General features: G+C 32.8%; 5 protein-coding genes across 9 annotated transcripts; 1 reads left to right on the forward strand and 4 right to left on the reverse strand.

Moving 5' to 3' along the window:
* Positions 1-84: 84 nt before the first annotated feature.
* On the reverse strand, positions 85-2,611 carry LOC105249173 (dnaJ protein homolog 1). The gene is made up of 2 exons (XM_011254458.3): positions 2,417-2,611; positions 85-1,193 (listed from the first exon to the last, which is right to left on the reverse strand). Exon 2 carries the CDS (start codon positions 1,164-1,166, stop codon positions 117-119), a length of 1,050 nt encoding a protein of 349 aa, XP_011252760.1. The 5' UTR covers positions 1,167-1,193; positions 2,417-2,611; the 3' UTR covers positions 85-116.
* LOC105249172 (cysteine-rich protein 2-binding protein) lies at positions 2,417-5,513 on the reverse strand. Of its 3 annotated transcripts, XM_020026889.2 has the most exons (7): positions 5,428-5,513; positions 4,806-5,087; positions 4,576-4,724; positions 4,274-4,495; positions 3,889-4,203; positions 3,298-3,822; positions 2,417-3,227 (listed from the first exon to the last, which is right to left on the reverse strand). In XM_020026889.2, the coding sequence occupies exons 2-7, from the start codon at positions 4,949-4,951 to the stop codon at positions 2,872-2,874; spliced, it is 1,713 nt and encodes a 570-aa protein (XP_019882448.1). In that variant the 5' UTR covers positions 4,952-5,087; positions 5,428-5,513; the 3' UTR covers positions 2,417-2,871. The 3 variants fall into 3 exon arrangements, with proteins under 3 accessions (XP_019882448.1, XP_011252759.1, XP_025269846.1); XM_011254457.1 differs by lacking the exon at positions 5,428-5,513 and having other exon boundaries at positions 4,806-5,416; XM_025414061.1 differs by lacking the exon at positions 5,428-5,513 and having other exon boundaries at positions 3,298-4,203; positions 4,806-5,416.
* Positions 5,446-9,751, forward strand: LOC105249174 (replication protein A 70 kDa DNA-binding subunit). Of its 3 annotated transcripts, none has more exons than XM_011254459.3 (13): positions 5,446-5,739; positions 5,887-5,934; positions 6,255-6,454; positions 6,527-6,681; positions 6,787-6,895; positions 6,982-7,144; positions 7,232-7,436; positions 7,793-7,905; positions 7,983-8,149; positions 8,319-8,550; positions 8,966-9,049; positions 9,138-9,332; positions 9,504-9,751. In XM_011254459.3, exons 1-13 carry the CDS (start codon positions 5,710-5,712, stop codon positions 9,624-9,626), a joined length of 1,824 nt encoding a protein of 607 aa, XP_011252761.1. In that variant the 5' UTR covers positions 5,446-5,709; the 3' UTR covers positions 9,627-9,751. The 3 variants fall into 3 exon arrangements, with proteins under 3 accessions (XP_011252761.1, XP_011252762.1, XP_011252763.1); XM_011254460.3 differs by having other exon boundaries at positions 6,527-6,675; XM_011254461.3 differs by lacking the exon at positions 6,255-6,454 and having other exon boundaries at positions 5,448-5,739; positions 9,504-9,750.
* A 1,014-nt stretch (positions 9,752-10,765) lies between these two features.
* LOC105249175 (inosine-5'-monophosphate dehydrogenase) lies at positions 10,766-13,023 on the reverse strand. Its single transcript, XM_011254462.3, has 2 exons — positions 12,519-13,023; positions 10,766-12,240 (listed from the first exon to the last, which is right to left on the reverse strand). Exons 1-2 carry the CDS (start codon positions 12,843-12,845, stop codon positions 10,996-10,998), a joined length of 1,572 nt encoding a protein of 523 aa, XP_011252764.1. The 5' UTR covers positions 12,846-13,023; the 3' UTR covers positions 10,766-10,995.
* Positions 13,024-13,912: 889 nt separating this feature from the next.
* On the reverse strand, positions 13,913-18,008 carry LOC112639577. The gene is made up of 10 exons (XM_025414065.1): positions 17,963-18,008; positions 17,851-17,905; positions 17,610-17,753; positions 17,314-17,403; positions 16,857-17,130; positions 16,734-16,811; positions 16,335-16,647; positions 14,578-15,690; positions 14,272-14,465; positions 13,913-14,151 (listed from the first exon to the last, which is right to left on the reverse strand). The coding sequence occupies exons 1-10, from the start codon at positions 18,006-18,008 to the stop codon at positions 14,119-14,121; spliced, it is 2,340 nt and encodes a 779-aa protein (XP_025269850.1). The 3' UTR covers positions 13,913-14,118.
* Positions 18,009-19,096: the final 1,088 nt, after the last annotated feature.

The raw sequence follows: 19,096 nt of genomic DNA on the forward strand, positions 1-19,096 counted from the left end.
TAGAACGCACACGAGACGTATCAGACTCTCATCGATCGGGACGTTTAGGTGATGTCCAATTGCGTTGATATTTCTTACGTCGTACATTATTTTTTGATTCATCATTATATTTGAGCTCAATTGGGTAGCGTGTCGTACAATATATCCTTAGCACTTTGTGTCAAATTTTCTGGGAATTTAATGTCAAACGACACGAGCAAATCACCCTTCCGCGATGGCTCCTTCGGGAATGGCAGACCGTGTCCTTGGAACCTCTTGACGGTATTCGGCTTGATAATTTCTCTCGTCAGATTCAAAGGTATTTTCTCGCCGGTCAGCGTAGGAACTTCGACGATGGTACCGCATAAAGCTTGTTTTAAGCTCATTTTACATGTATACCTAATGTCACTGCCTTCTCTCCTGAATAGCGGATGCGGCTTGTCTCTAATGATAAAAACGATATCTGCCGGTTCCCTTCTCGGTGACTGATCGCCCTCCTTCTGGAAAGTGATCTTGGTACCAGCTTTCCAGCCTGGTTTCACATTGATAGTGAGAAGCTTGTCCTCTTTCTTGGTGCTACCGTCCGGCTGTATGGCCCGTCTGCATATTTTCATCTTCTTTGTGCAACCGCGTAGAATTTCCTCCAAGCTGATGTACAAATCGTGTTCGATGGCCGGATCTTGCGCGCGATCTTTGCCAGCGGCTTTGCCAGTATTCGGACTCGCAAAGTTGAACGAGTGTGATCTAAAGGCACCACCTTGTCGCGGTGGTCCCATGCCACCGAGTCCGAAGGGATCCATGTCGATGTCCATGTCATCCTCGTGAAAGGTGAATCCTCCGCGGTTACCGAATTCGAACAGATTGTGGAAAGGACTGGCCGAGCCGAAGAATTGAGCGAACGTCGCCCTGGGATCTCCGTGGAAGGTGTACGTGGCTCCTCCTCCGCCTCCACCAGCAGATGCGCCTCCCTTGAGACCCTCCTCGCCGAATTTGTCATAGACTTCCCTCTTCTTCGCATCCGACAGCACTTCGTACGCCTCGGCTATTTCCTTGAACTTTTCCTCGGCACCGGGACTCCTGTTCTTGTCAGGGTGATACCGCAAAGCTAACTTTCTGTAAGCCTTTTTTATCTCCTCGTCGCTCGCTCCTTTGGCTATGCCGAGTATTTTATAATAGTCCTTCCCCATTTTCCTTCTATTTCGCCTCTATTGTTTCTGAAACAATATCCAAACGTTTTTTTTAATATACACAAATTGATCGAAGAGTTGCATATGTATTTCTATTCTTTTCCTTCTTAATTCTTATATAATTTATGTGCACATGTATGTATACATTAATTTACCAGAACATATTTCTTCGAAAAGAGTCAATATCAAATAATTGCAATTATTAATCGCTTTAATACTAAAACATGATCGAGATATTTTAAAATTATTTAATTTTTAAAAATATTCATAAAAGAAAATGTATCCACAAAAAAGGAGTCCAGTGTAAATTACAAATTTCCGATTAATAATGAAATATATTTCAAAGTTCACTGTTATACTTGCATTATTAAATATTTTTGATGCTGGCAATTTTTTTCAAATACATAGTTTTCATGTATGCGTTATAAGTCTTAAAATACCAACATTTGTCATACTTTACATTAAAGCGACCAATTGTGAGCGCACGATCATTCGATATCGACTCTTTCAAGCTGCCAAGAAGATACACAAAGTATATTCTGATAAATTATTTCAATTTACATCTTCATAAATGTATAATTTAAAATTAGAATTCAATTACGCACACATCTTCGCCACAATATTTCTTTTTGCTCGAAGGGATATCGAGTTATGATTCGAAGAAGGAAAAAAGAAATGATACGTTTCGCACGCATTCACGGACACGCATTCGCGTGTACGTATGTGCATGCACGTATTCGCGGTCCCGTGTGTGCGATTATAACAGGAATGTACTAGAATCGCCGCGAATACGCGGAACGCGACCCGAGTATTTATGGTCGAATTTTCTGCCATTTTTTTCGCGACTCGACGAGTCCGCGAAAGGTGGAGAACCGCACCGCGGGCGCCTCCGATATACCACCCACGTACGATCACCGATCTATCTATTTCTGGCAATGATGACCGCGAATATACGACGAATGTTTCGCGCGATTCACGAGCTGCAACGCAAAAATAAATACCCCACCCGAAGCAAGCTCCGTGACTCGTTGCGGTTGATCGTCGTCCACCGTTGTATCCTTCACAAATGACTCGCATCGCGATCTACGAGAGAAATCTACGCGAGAACATACGGAAATTATTGCCGATTGATTCGACATTTCGCACCAAAAACTGTCTCTCTCTCTTTCGTTCAAATTGATAAAGCGTTACGCAAGGTTACCGTGAATTGGACCGACACATCTCCCTTCGTCGAGCTTTATGTTACTTACTTTATAATTATTTCCTATTCTTCAAGCACGTTTGGACACTCGGAGTACGAAAGATACGCATACGCTCGCGAAACTTCACAAAGAATGGTCGCGAGACGATCTCTCCAAACGACACTCGATACTCTTGGGTCACGTACTAAACTGTCGCGTAACCCCGCAGTCCATATATATATAAACTTCCCATCTAGCAGCTTCCGGAACTTTCGAGAATGAATCGACGCCATTTCCGCAGCGACGTCGTCGATGACGTCAAACCAGGCAATCTTGCTTGGCGCGAATTTCAAATCTGAGCGAACTTCTCTCTCTCTTTCTGCTATTTATTTTCTCCAATTTGTACTAATATTTTTCCCAACTTTGATGATGCAGAAGAAGAATATTGTAAACGAATCGAATAACATGAAAATGTGTTTTACAGACAAAAGAGATTCTGTGGATCGGTAAGACTTTATTTCCCATCATCTGCTTAAACGTAAGAACAGAGCGTGTCTGCACTCTCGTGAATTCGGAGGCATATACTTGTCATAGAAATCTTGTATAAATTCTTCTACTTTGAAACCAAATTTTTGGTATAATATTAAAGCGGGATTGGTAACCGACACGTGTAGCGTGATATCCTGTCCCATACAAGTTTGTATCAGATGATACAGCATGAAGGTGCCAATGCCTGATCTTCGCCACTCTGGACGCGTTAAGAAAAAATTGATATAAGACTCGTTATAGCTTACATACGGCACTAATATCGCGAAACCTATGACTAATTTTTTGTACAGCACGACGCACGTGAAATCTGGATATTGCAAACACTCGGTCACTGAAACAAAAATATGATACATTAGATATGCAAGATGCGACTTGGCAAACAAACTATTATATCTACTTACAATCTATATCGGGCCAAAAAAATTGTCTACAGAGACTATTGATGGCAGGAATGTGTTGTGGTCTAATGTAAGAATAATCTATAGGCGCTTTTGGCGGTGGTTTCCATTGTGGATTGTTCCTATTTGTTTTCGCCAGCAGCTCTTCCATAATCCTTACCCATAGTGGTTGACAAGAAGTATCTCGTCTTATAAACGGTTTCAAAAGTCTATTTGTATATGGACTGTGTACAGACGTGGGCTCATAGTGACCCTGCAATCTTTGTTCAAAAACATATCCCAGATCGTCGTTAAAAAATCGATCCAATACTCGTTCGTTATCTTTAGATAATATTGCAGATGATCTTAATTTAGATCCGAAACGATCAATGTCCAATAATGGAAGTTGGTTTTCCCGTTTTATTTTTCGCACCGCTAATTTTCTATACAATCTTTTAACAGCAGGCGGTGCTTTCGTGAGATCAGTCTTCTTGATTCTTTGCAATAAATATAATTCTTCCTGATAAGTCATGCGTGGTATTTTATCATCTGGAATATACATAATATAAATATAGATTTTTATATTGTACATGCAATTTGATAAAAAATAATTACCAGTAGCAGCAAATGACTTAGACCAAGGCCATTGATGACGCTTTGTTTCTTTAAACAAAGAAACTGGAGGCTGCTCTCGTATAGAAACGGCGCTGTCGGTACTTTCTTCGTCTATATATCTTTCTTCCTCTATTGTTTTAATTTCATCAGCAGTAGATTTTGGCGACAAAGAATTCGAATTATATAACCAATCGCAATTATCCATCAATTGTGCCAAATGAAAACTGTTGTTCTCATATTGACAATCGCTCATTAAATCGGAAATAGACGGAACATCACTCTCATGTAATATTATATCATCCTCGAGATCCATATCTACAAAATATTACTTTTTTATAAAACATTCAGCATTTGTACATTTTATTTCTTGCCATCTATTATATACCATTTGGCTCATCTTCTTCAAATAGAAAATCAGACAGTGTCTCTGTAGGTTGAACATATGCATGGGAATATAACAATGAATTTTTGTTTTTAAATAAGTCCCCGCTACAGTTGCTATCCTCTCCAACAGATATACTAGAATCCGATGGTGCAGGGCTGTTTAATGTCTTAGAAGGTAGTTTCGAACCAACATGTTTTTTTTTATCATTTAACATTTTGCTATCTGTGGAAATAGAAATTATACTTATTAGTAATGCTCTCTACAAATTGTATATATATATTATGTAATTTTGCTTGTATTACTTCTAGCTATTAAAATTTCAGGTGGATCATTGTCTAATAATTTCCACCATCCAGATTCCCCCAATTCGGTGGTACCAGACTTGAAAAAAACTCCACTATAATGGGACAGTGTACCAGATATAGTGCCGATCCAATTTTTCTTTCTTTTCCTAAGTAAATATTAAAATTATATTTGAAAACATATTCAAAAGATATGGGATAATATAAATATAATGATACAGAGTACTTACACAGTTTTCTTGAACAAATAATCCCAATTTCTGTCCACAAAAGTACTAATATCAGATTTCCAATGAAAGTATCCTCTTTTACTGATACCACTTGATTTTTCACGTAGATTGTAAAGCGTCAAGATGATGACATTGAGCCATGGCATTCTATCGCGTACAATCGTTTCCTCACCCAGTGGATTGCAAGAAGCACAATTAAGCTCGAAGAAAACATCCCCTATGAAAGACGTTGGAACACTGCCTCTCTCTAAACATACTATGTGTATCCTTTTGTCGCATCCACTACAATTTAACGACGGTTTATCATAAGGATCGCATGTTTTTCCACAATTCTTGCAATTTTCCGAGCTCTCAGCCTCGCTCAGTTCTTCCTTGGGATTTACTGTGCTTTCAACAACTTTAGACATTTTATTCTCTTAAAAAAAGGAATGAACAAGAATCTACTTAACCTCTACTTTCCATTGTTTCATTCAATAATTGGATAAGTAGGTAGTTGGATAATAAAGACTCAAATTCTACAAAACTAACAAAATTTAGCGAAGACTGAAATCCGCTTAAGGAAGATTGGATCCAACTTAGCGAGATAAAATTTGAATTTATGTCAGCAACACGTTGTACATACACATATAAGTGCGTAGAGGAGATACGCTTTGCGTCCACGTGTCATTCGCATCCCCTCCGCCCTCCATGTGTAAGTGTGACTGCAATCTGGCCATCCAGCATCCAGCTGTCTAGCATCTCTGGATCAGTGAATCAGAGATCAGATACACTCAGAGAGTGCTGAAGAGATGCCGAACAATAAAACATACGTAATTAGTTGTAAAGAGCGAATGTTCTTTTGTTTAATGAGAAATTCATCAAGATTTTTGATCGCATTAAAAATAATTCAGAATAATCTGTAATCATGTATAATCTAACGAAAGGAGCATTAGATGTAAGTTTATCGAAAGCGTTGTATCGTTATTGCGTTGTATCGTTATTGCGTTGTATCGTTATTGCGTTGTATCGTTATTGCGTTGTATCGTTATTGCGTTGTATCGTTATTGCGTTGTATTTGAGATAAGGAAGTTTACTGTTTCAGGAAATCATGAATGGTGTAGATATAAAAAAACCGGTGCTTCAAATATTGGTAAGCTTAATGATTATACAGAAAGAATAATATTTGACAGATTTTGACTTTTGGTTTTTTCTAAAATATATGTATGTATTGAAACTTTAAAAGATTTTACACAGAGCTACATTACTTTAACAATAAAGTTTTTGTAAGAAATTATATATGAAATATCATGATTAAACTTTTATTGTTTTTGTATGGAGATATCAAAATATTCTTAATTATTTTGATTTTTGAAACATGATTTATATATATAATTGTATTTCTAAGTATATCACTTTTAATTTGTTCTTTTATAATATGAAATCTTAAATATATTAATTACAATCTTGTAGGGTTACAAAAAAATACCTTCATCCATTAATACAGATGATCGATATAGATTACTTTTATCTGATGGAGATAGATTAAATTCCTTCACAATGTTGGTTACTCATTTAAATCATTTGATAACAAATAATAGTTTGACTCAATATACAGTTTGCAAAATATTAAATTATGCCTTAACTTCAGTTAACAATAATGGAAAGGAAAGGTATTTAATTCTTCATATATACGTTAAACAAACAATTTAATTCAAAAGTGTATATTCTATTTAATTTAATAGACGTATAATGCTAATATTGGATATTGAGGTGCTATTTCCTGGCAACGAAGTTGGCTACAAAATCGGTAATCCAACAAACACAGATAACAAATCACGGCTTGAATATGTAACTACATCTAATACATCTACAGCAACATCTTGCCAGACTAGTAATAGTAATAAATTAATAATATTATTTTGTGTAAATTGTTCTGTTCTGGATATATATTTAACACGACATTTTATCATGATTGAATAAAAAATTATTTTGTTTATTATAGGTACAATCGAAAAGAATATTTTAAATCATGATACATCTTCTACATCATTCTATATAAATCATTCTATATCAACTATACCAATTGCAATATTAAGTCCATATCAAAATAGGTGAGTGAAATCAATTCTATTTTTAAGATATATTTGTAAGATATATTTTTAGATACAAAAAGATATTACAAAAAAATATTCTATAGGTGGATAATCAAGGCTCGTGTGACAAATAAATCTGCAATTAAAACGTGGAGCAATTCTCGTGGAGAAGGCAAACTGTTCTCCATGGATTTAATTGATGAAAGCGGTGAAATTCGATGTGTTGCATTCAATCAACAATGTGATAACTTCTATCACTTAATAGATGTATGTATCATCAATGAATTGAATGTTATTAAAATCAGTGACATATTGTTTTCCTGTAAAAAATTGAATTATATATGTTTTATTTAGGTTGGTAATGTATATTATATTTCGCGATGTAAATTGAAAACGGCGAATAAACAGTTCAGTACATTGAAAAATGATTATGAGATGACAATAACTGATGATACAATGATTTCGCCATGTCATAAAAACTGTGATAATATTCCGATGCAACAGTTTGATTTCTGTCCGATAAGTCAAGTGGAAAGCAAGGAACAAAATAATTTGATTGGTAATGTGTTCATAAAAAATAATTTTTAATTAAATTTCAAATATTAGTACAATAGGTAATCTTTTCATATTGAAGTTTTTGAAATATCTCTCCTTAATTTTTGTGTAATAAAATGATATAAAATATTATATTAATTGTTAATATCTATATTATTTTTATCTTTTTTTTTGTACTATCTTTAAAAATGCTTAAAGTTATTAGTTGATAACTAATTAAATTTCAATATATAATAATAAATACAATAATATATAATAACTGTATATCAATGCTAAATTTATGATATAAAGTAAGATGTAACTATTAATTAAATAGGAAATTGCAATATTGTATATATAACAATATTATACTTTTAACAGATGTCTTGGGCGTCGTTACGACATTTAACGATATACAACACATTACACAGCGAACTACTGGCAAAGAACTTATTAAGAGAGATATAAATCTTATAGATGACAGTGGTGCAATGGTACAACGCAATTTCTTGACTCATCAATTTGAATATTTTCTTATGGATGAATAAAATGAATTTTTTTCTTATATCAGATATGTGTCGCATTGTGGGGGAAAGAAGCTGAAGATTTTGATGGTTTTAATAATCCAATCTTAGCCATCAAGGGAGCACGTGTTGGTGAATTCAATGGTGGAAAAAATTTATCCCTTATAAATTCATCTGTGCTAAAAAAAGATCCAGACATACCAGAAGCACATAAGTATATATCATTGACTACATTACTTCAATGGATTTTTGAAACCCTATTTGTACTTAATTACACATGCTCACATGTATAGTTACACAAATATGATGCATAAGATTATAGTAATATAAGTAATATATATAGTAATATAATTTTTATATATTACATATATAATGCATTTCAGATTGCGCAAATGGTATGCTGCGGCAAATCATTTGGAGAATGTTAAATTTTTATCTAGATCAAGTGGAGGCGATTTTAACACGCCATTATACACTTTCCGAGAAATGACCGAAGCACAATTGGGGGGAAAATTGAATTTTACAGATTTGTATAAGGTGGTGGCGACTATTAATTTAATTCGCGTGGAAAATTCTGTCTATAAAGCATGTCCTATAGATAGTTGTAGAAAGAAGGTGAGATATATGCGAATCGTGCATATTTATAAAGTGCAAATTTGTGACATTTCCAATGTGCTATTCACATGTGCTATGTAATTATATATATTAATTGAAAATATAGACATAAATTAATAAATTTTAGACGAGAATGAAAATAAAAGAAATTTTAAAAATCAATTTTTCAAAGAAAAAATTTTGCATTAACTTTCTCAGTTTTTTCCTTCATAATAATTCGTGATTATTATATTATTTGAATAATATAATTGAAAGTTAAAAAAGATTTTCTGATGAAACTATTTATTGAATATATTTATAAAATATTAATTTTAAAGTTTGATATTTTTCTCGATGCTGTAGTATACTGTAATATCTTAAATGTAAAGATAACGTATTAGGCTTATACGAATTACTGTGAAATATTTGATTTTAGTTGATTGATCAATCTACTGGAATATTTAGATGCGAGAAGTGTAATAAAGATTATCCGAATTTTGTTTATCGCTTATTGGCAAATGTATGTATTAACTTTTTTATATTTTCCTCATTTTTTTAACTTCAAACTTATTTTTGGAATACATATAATTGATTGTAATAATTCTCAGATGAATATAGCAGACGCGACAGGCAATCGCTGGGTAATTGCCTTTAATGAAGTAGCCGAAAAGATATTGGGTATATCTGCACAAGAATTAGGAGAATTGAAGGAAAATGATAATGACGATTATATGGAGAAACTTAATGAGGCAAATTTCAAAAGGTTCATATTCAGTTTGAGGGTAAAATCGGAAGTTTTTCAGGTAATCAATTCATTATGTAGTATTAATAATATTTTAGTATATTAATAAGATTATTCTTCCATAGTTTTATTTCTTATTAGTTCTTTTTTTCTTTAACATTACATATAAATCAATTATATTTTAAAAAATATATTTTATTTTCCATTTTTGAGTAATTTTTACATCTTTCAGGATGAGATGAGAATAAAACATACTTGCACATCAGTTGTACCATTAAATTATAAAACTCATCTAACATATTTGATAGATGAAGTTTCCAAGGTGGTACATATTGAGAAATTGGAATCTAATTAAAAATTTCATTTTGATAAAAGATAAGTTTAAGTTTAAAACTTATTGATAATACTTATTGATAATATACTTATTGATAATATACTTATTGATGATATTACTTATTGATAGTTGTGCAATAATTTAAATATTATTTTCTCTTTAAGGTAATTTCTTTTTTATTTGAATTGTTTATTAATTGTGTGAGATAAAATATTTTTAATACAAATAAAGAAAAAGCATGTAAAATGATTTATATTCAAAGAAGTATTGAATTAAAACATTTACAAGTTATATTAATAATATTAATCAATCCAATATTATTTTTTATAATTTTTCTTTTCATTTTTTCTTTCTACAAAAATTTGTTTTTCTTAAATTTATCTTTAATAATTTGAATTCTCTACTGTGGATCTGAATCTAGAGATATTTATGTATACAATATAATAATATGTCACATAGTAAAATCCAAACCATTGTACAAATTAATATAAATATATTATGCTATATTTCTTTAAATTTCCCTCAATATTAACCAAGAGGACTAATAAAAATATCAAATTATTTTTAACATCAAGTGACTTTTATTTAAAATACAGTTTACTATATAAGAATACTGTATAAAAAAATATATCAGCTAAAAGACAATATTTGACAAGAGAGTTCAAATTTAATTTCACATTAAATGAATAACTTATAAATTATTAACAATTAGAAATATTTTAGTTCTATTTTGAAAAAAGTTAAAACAGCTTTATTAAAGATAATAAAAGAGATTTTATGTGAATTATGTTAATTATAAAATAAAATGAGTCGAGTAATGAACGAGTGATTCGGTTAAAATTAAATCATATAAATTATGTATAGAAAATAATTCTGTTTTGGCATTTTATATTTCATGTCAATATTATTTTGCAGATCATTATTTGCGATTTTTTGTTTATATATAATAGTTGTATATATTCGGTCAAATAAAAAAATCAGAAATCATTTATACCTATGTATTATACATAAGTTAATCAAGTATTAAACTGTTCGATAACAATGCAGTATTATGCATTGTAGAAGTATGCTAATCTATTTGACTTCATCTATCTCACTGAACTAAAATGTATATTCTAAAAAATGTAAAGATATGCCATTTGTTTTAATAAATATATATAAAATTCTTATAAGTGTGACTCAATGTTATTTTTTTTCTCATTGAAAATTCTTTTGAGATAAATGATTCATTTTTAAATACAAGTATGAAAAATACCTCATGTTTGCATTTAAAAGAAATAAACCTACATGATTTCTCACATGTTTGTCTTGTAAAATAATTGCTACTCGATTAAATGCAGGTACGTTTCCGCGTGACGCGTGTTTGATGATTTCTCATTTTATTTTATAATTAGAAAAGCCTTTTCTCATAGGAGAATAAGCTATGTACATTGCCTTCTTGTTGAGCAGAATGCGTTCTCCTTTCAAATTTTAATTCCCCGCTATACATCATAGATCGCAAGGCGGTAAGTGATCTTGCACCAATATCTTGACATCCATGCTTAATACCACAGGTTAAATAAGGCGAAAATTTAAGTACTGAACCTTTGTCGACTATAGAACCACTAACACCTTGAGCCACTTTTAATTTGTCCATCTCATTATGAAAATATCTATCCATAGCTGAACCTTTGGCATCCTTTCTATTCATAGCATCTAAAGATCCCATGCCTCTATACTTTTTAAGACGAACTCCGTCGCTAAAGAAATATTCGCCTGGAGCTTCAGATGTTCCAGCCAATAGAGAACCCATCATGACTGTACTAGCACCTAAACTGAGACCTTTAATAATATGTCCGATCGATTGAATACCACCATCTGCTATAACCGGTATTCCAAACTTTCTAGCGTATTCAGAAACCTTGTAAACAGCTGTTGCCTGTGGCCGTCCCACAGCCATTACTTCCTGTGTTATGCAGATAGATCCAGAACCCATTCCAACACGTAACGCATCTGCTCCTGCTTCTATAAGATTCTTGGCTTGTATTGTAGTCACTACATTACCAGCAATTACTTGCAAATTTGGATATTGCGACTTGATATATTTAATCATGTTGATTTGGTACATAGAATTGCCTTGCGATGAATCCAACACTACTACGTCTACGCCAGCCGCTACGAGCAATTCCAATCTATGCTTGTCCGTTTCGCGCGTTCCTATCGCAGCACCTACTAACAACTGTTTATTCTCGTCTTTGCTAGCATTTGGATAACTACGATTCTTCTTCAAATCAGTTCGTGCCATCAGAGATACGAGTTCACCTCGTTCATTCACAATGGGAAGTTTTCCCTTTTTAGACTTCTCCAAAATACAATTTGCCTCTTGCAATGTTACACCAGCTGGTGCGGTGATTAGATCTTCTGCAGTCGTCATTATCGAATTAAGCGTTTTAAATTGATAATTCGGCAAACGCTCGAGGAAATCAATATCCCTAGAAGTAACGATGCCTAGCAGTTTACCACCAACTTTACCGGTATCTGTGACAGGCACTCCGCTAAATCCATGCTCAGCTTTTACATTCAAAACATCATTGACTGTATGATGTGGCGCCAATACAACTGGGTCTCTAATAAAACCATGTTTGTATTTCTTGACCTAAAAATGATACAAACATATAGGTATATATACACAGATATATATGTGTATGTATACCACTATACTATACTATATGTATACTATAGGAATGAATATATATTCAACAAGAGGTTTACATAATTACTTCTGCACGATATATGTAAAGGAAATAAGAAATTTCTCATAAAATAAGAACATTACATCAGATTCTATGCAAACTTTGAAAATATATAGCTTGGATACTTTAATTTTTTCGGACTTAAAAACGATTTGTTGAGAGAAAATTTGTTATAAAATACCTTGTGCACTTCGTTGGCTTGATACTCGGCGGTACAATTGTGATGTATTATCCCGATTCCGCCGGACAGGGCCATAGCGATAGCCATGTCCGATTCCGTAACGGTGTCCATAGGGGAGGAGACAAGGGGCGCTTTCAGCATGATTTTCTTAGTTAACGGTGACAACAGATCGACCTCTTCCGCCGCAAAATCTATGTAACCCGGTAAAATGATAAAGTCGTTGTAAGTTAGACCATCACCTGCACCAAGTAGCTGTTCGGCGGATAAGCCATCGTCCGGTAGCGGCATGTCTGCCGGTTTTACGTTGCCTAATACGTAAGCCGCCATAATTTTAATATGCTTCTCTTTCTCTAATTATCAATCCGAAACACTACGGCCGTTTTCACTCCTGGTCACCCCGTTGATTCTGAGAAAATTCTCGGAGCAATGAAAAACACGTGGCCACGTGCGTTCGAGACAACCTCGGAGAAGCCGCCAGACGAAATGACCGAGTTCCAAACGTGCACGATGCCTTTATCCACTAGACAGCTGTTAGCAATGTTGGCACCACTGTGATATCGTCAGCTAGACTGTCCATGCATGCGCGGAATGAAGGCGGCAAAGTATTTATAACACAAGACAAAAAGTGCGTCGTTAATCGTCCGTAAAAAATTCCTTTAACAACTTTTCTAATTTTATTTTTTATAATAATTCTTTCTTAGCAAACTCTTAAATATTAGAATATATATTATCTATTTAATGTTGTCAGTCAAGACCTTTACGCTCGTGCCATTCGTACTGCACGGCTGTTACTACGCATGCGCGAAGAATTCGGTCACTACGCATGCGCAAAAAATCCAGCCACTGCGCATCCACTCGCAACAATGGACAACTGTTGGTGCCACGAAAGCGGAATACTTTCAAATATCCTTATTTCGATATCGTTGTATCGTCAGTAATATATTCAAAATTGATATACTGAAAACTAGTGCGTTTATGATTATTAATTGACAAGTTTCTACAATGTCCAGATACAAGTGATGGATACTTTTTGCCGCATAATTCACGGCTATTTCCATTTTCAAGATTCAAACGGAGAATGCGCAGTTGTAACTTTGTGTAAGTATTATCTTTTCAATTTTAAAATAATGTAAATGTAATCCTTGATAATGTCCTTCTCACTTTCTTGATGTAAGATTACACACAATATGCAATATTAATTCAGCTTCTTAATTTTAACGTAATCTTCGTATCATAATTTTTTCTTGCAACACATCGAGGTTATATGCTTTGCTTGTTTCGCTTTGTTTTATTATACACTTTATTATTAAAATTAATCATTTAAATAAAAATCTATGATGTTATGCGAGAGACAAAGACAAGAAGTCGAGGCTTGATTCAGATCTGAAGAAAAGTTTAATCGCAAATACATATAATCACATGTATAAATACTCATGTTGCACAATAGGCATGTAGAAAATATCATTAGAAAAATATAAAAAGTTCGACGTAGAAGACGCATAACTCACACGCAAAAATTAGACGCGTGTAAAAAACAGGAAACAACACGAATAAGCGTAAGTGACGAAACATGTTGAAGATGTATGAATACACGATGGATTCAAATAACATTGTTGCATTTTCCACAGGGACGCTGAAAATAACACGATTATAGAATATTTTATCCAATTTTCACGATTTAATGGATTATAAATGTAGAACGAATAATATATATTTATATACAACGTTTAATATAAGTTTAATCGATTCTTACTGGACGTAAAAGGAGGGTGTTCAAGATGTCGATAATTCCATCGAAGGCTTCTCCGAACGACGATGCAACATATTGAAGCGCCAGTTCGATGTAATTCGTGTCCACGTAATCGTTCTCGTATTCCTCGTCAAAGAAATAGTCGTACAACATAGGCAGAAATATGACCGCGACGTATATCGAGATACTGAGTAGAGCTGAAAAAGAATTCGAGATACTTTGAGTCTCTTCGAATAGGAAAAAAAAAGATAGCTCTCATCGTTCATTACACATATGTATATACGATTCTTACATAATCTTTATGTATACCTATAATTCTAAGTCCGAGCAACCGTTTGCTCGCTCGCTTCGTTTTCCTTCGTTTCGCTTTCTTTGCAAATTCCCCGGAAGTTTCATGACGAACATTCTCGCGCACATTAAAGGTCGGATCCGAAAACGATCTGCCATCAGCAGCTGTCGAATCTCGAAGTGCCGTATTGATCATGGAAGAGAGCACGGAACATTGTTGGAGGGTTTGGGATTCCGGCAAACATTCTCTGTCTCCCGTATTATCCGGTTTATTAGCCGATGCGATTTTACGCCTGAGCTTCCAATAATATTCCCAATAACTCTGATTCAACAATTCCTGTGTCTCTAAAGGGATGGACGATGGTTCCTCGAATAAATCCCCCTTGGCTTGTAAATTCGTCAATGAACAAGAGTTTATTTGTCGATTGGATTTCGCGTTATTAGATTTTATTCGTATTGTAGATTTCGTGCCATTTATCCCGTTTCTTCTATGCAATAATTGACTTACCTTCAAGCGGCTTTTCTCGTATTGCTTACCTTTAACGTGACGCGAACCGGGCAATATCAAAGTGCAATCGGAATCTGTAATCGCCAAACGAGATTTTTTTCGAAAGAATGATTTGGCCTTTCGCGATAGATTTATCGGCGCAGTTTTACGTTTTAGCTCTTTATTTTTGACTTCATTAAAGGCTATATCCCTCTTGAATATTTTGTTATTCATTATGTTTGTCGAGGATTTGTCTAAACCGACTTGTCTATTCTTATCGTGATATATGAGTTTCTGTTCTTGTAGCGAAGTTTTTGCTATTTTCGTCTCGCTCAATGTTTTCCGCTCAATTCCGCGTCTCTCCATGGTATTCGAATTATCTATATTGCATTTTTGTTCGACAGTTTTCAATCTTCTAGCCGTAGTCGTGTTAGAGGAACTTCCACCATCTTCCACAATATTCGCGTTATCTATCGTATTAAATTTTTCACGATGACTTTTATCGAGCAAAGTGTCGTTTACAATATCCTGATTTAGTGAAACACTCGAGTTAACGTCTTCTTTATTGTATATGCAATCGGGTGTTTTACAGCATGAAATACTTTTATTTCCCGGAATATCGATCTTCGTATTATGTTCTCGAATATCTAAAAAAAAGAATTTATTTCTAGATCCCGCAAAAATCTTATTAAAAATATTAATATAAAATTATGGTTAAAAATGATAAAGTTATTATGCAGTTATTAACACGAAGTTGTCTGTCATATTACAAAAGTATATAAATACTATAAATATCATTAAGTAATATTCCATTGTTTAATATTTTAATAAATTATCTTTATAAAAATATTAATGTAAAATATAATTGCCTTGATGCTAATCTTTATAAAGAAAAATCAATCAAACTTGAAATAATTACAGCTATTCAGCTCGATTATACTAATGTCGTGAGAGAAAGTTCATATTTTCTAGTAATAATACAGTTGAATACTGTCAATTTATTTATTATAATCTGATAATAATTTTACTCACATAAAATCTTATATTCAAAAAAGTCTAGATGTGTCAATATCTTTTCAACAAAAATATTGGAACATATTTTTAGAGGAACTTTTTCATCTATTTCTTATCTTTCATATTTTGAAATTTCTAAATTTGAAAAAATCTAAATTTATATTTTAAATTAAGATATCACATAAATATTTTTTTGAAACATCTTATATATACATCTTATATAATCATCGTAAGATGAAAATGTAAACGATACAAATTATTGCAAATAATTCATTACCGTTAAGTGGATACTTTTCAGGTTCTTTGGAGTCATAAATCGAATTGATCAAAGTTGACGCTGGATCGATATTCCCGACAGATTCTCTATCTTTCATTCTATCGCTCTGACATTCAATTTTAATATTCTCTTGCATTTGTTTTGATATATTTGATATTTGTAAAGGTACATTATGATAGGCAACTACAGGAATTTGTACACTATAACATTGCAATGGCTGCACGTCCGAAGAAGCGGCAGCTTCTATGTTAAAAGCGTTAATAGGCAATATCTTTTTTTCATCAACCATTAAAAGTAGCGACCTACCAGTTTCCTGAAACGTGTAGATATGTATGATAAATAGTACGCTTTTAATATTTAATGTCAACGATAATGATCGCGGTTTTATAAGCGGCTTACTTGTTGTTCTACCTGAGGAAATCTATCTTCGCGTCGCTCATTAGTGACGTATGGCGGGGCTGAAAGGGAATAGTCATACTAGAAGATTAATTGAATAATTTAGTACATGCAATCGCGTCTTACGATGAGAGTTTTGTACACACAATTACCCGTTTTACAATAATCGGCTTCCGAAATAAATTGTTCTTTAGTGGGACAATCAGTGGTCTCTTTGTTGACGCTTTCTAATAATTTATTTACATTATAACATGCATAATTATCCGCACTTTCAATCGCTCCTTGCATTCTGTCCTCAGGTTTCTCAATTTCTTGCGAAACATGCATTTCTGGCGTTTGTTTATCATTCTTCGTATCACAAGATTCATCTGGCTTCTCGGTCTTCTGTCGCGATATCTGCCTGTGTCGCATTACAAATTGTGTTAATGAAACCAAGCGTGGACAAAAATACGCAAGATGATATATTAGAGAATGTTTCGCACGCTAATTACCATGTTACATATCATGTAACAGAATTCGATGCGAAGCCAAGAAACATGGACTTTAATGAGAAATTTAATTAGGATCTACCTTGAGGGAATACCTTTTAAAACGTGGATCGATGGAACCGGGCAATCTTTTCGGTATATGCGTGGGTACTTCGTACTTTTGATTCAATTTCGGTCTGATATATCTAAGATAAAAAAAAGAAAAAAGCAAGGGAAATGTATAGAAGTGTAATAAATTTCTCCGATTTGATCGCGATATCCCAATATACGAAAATAATATTCATATATTTTTCAATATTTATTTTATATTTATTATTTAATTTAATTTTTATTCAATATACAAAATTCATTAATCAATATTCAAAAATACGTAAAAAACAAATATGCTTACTGACACGTAACAGGTCGTACTATACTGCGACCTTTCCTAGGAGTTCCTATCAGGGTAACCACACATGGCGGTTCGATAATATCATTGACATTATTGTTTAAACGACGTAGAGGTATTTTCGGCCAAGATGGATCGGAAGGAGGTCTAACATCAAGAATATCGTTCGTAAGAAATTGAATAAAAATTTTGCCTTATTAATAATATATAATAATTCAAATGTGATTACGTTTAAAATACTTACCGTAACGTGCTTATATTACGATTTTCCGAAATCGCTGATAAATTTTGCCCGTTTACTGTAAAAAAATATATTAAAAGCAGTGTGATTTATTATTCTTGGAGATTGATTTTACCTTTTATATGCAACTCAAGTGCACTTGTTTCGTTGTCACGCGTCATATCGCGATTTATTTATTATTGTGGACATTAGAATTCCCCAATTATAACGATATATATATTGTGCCACGTCATTAAAAATTAACCCACTTGACATATTAATCTAAAAAAAAATATACACGCAGCAGAATTATGCATGTCAATTACATGTTTCATCAGCATCGAGCGCCTTTTATGTGACATGAAGTTATAAATTGTTTTGTTTATCTAGAATCATTTGTCTCAGAATTGTTTCTTATTACACACTATACGAACACACAAAATAAATGATTGTTAAGGATTATATTTTATTATCACATAATTTTTATATATGTATACAACTGTAAGTTGAATTTTAAAATATAATACGATATTTACACCAAATATATATACAATAAATATAGTTATAGCCAGTCTTGAGTTTCGAGAGAAATATTACTTTTAAAATTTTACATGAGATGATGCATAGAATGTTAGCAAGTATCTTAAAAATAAACATAATTAAGAGAACAAAAAAAAATCTTTCTATGCACAATACATTGGCTGATAAGTAAAAGCTGAATTTCAAGTCTGGTTATAACATATAGGAACGATCAATTAATAGTTCAATAATTTAATGGGTCGCGTTATACTCAAATAATTTACGCACCATATTTTATTGTTATATCACATCGTTAATCTAAAATTGCAACTATCCCTTTTCTCTTATTTATTTTTATCTCATAAAGATATTGCAATTTTTTATCCAACATTTATCCAAATATTTTTTTTTCTTTTATACAGATTACCAATATTGTACAATATAGATATACAATCTCCGATTCTCCGATTTATCCTTTTTACACAGTCAGAAAATGTACTTATAATAAAAATATGATATAATATAATGCATTATTTAATACAATTAAATAATGCATTATATTATATCGTATTTTTATTACGAGATCAATCGAAATGTATTAATTTTTTAAAAGTACGACATTTCAAATCGTGGTGTGACACGTGAATAAATTTTGCAATTATAGAAAAATATTTACGTTAATTTTTCACATGACGTTTATTTCGAATAATTACTATCCCTTTTCCATATTGAATTTCGAAATTAATAAATA

Source organism: Camponotus floridanus, unplaced genomic scaffold (genome assembly GCF_003227725.1).
Source record: "Camponotus floridanus strain SB8 unplaced genomic scaffold, Cflo_v7.5 scaffold75, whole genome shotgun sequence".
Lineage (NCBI taxonomy): Eukaryota > Metazoa > Arthropoda > Insecta > Hymenoptera > Formicidae > Camponotus > Camponotus floridanus.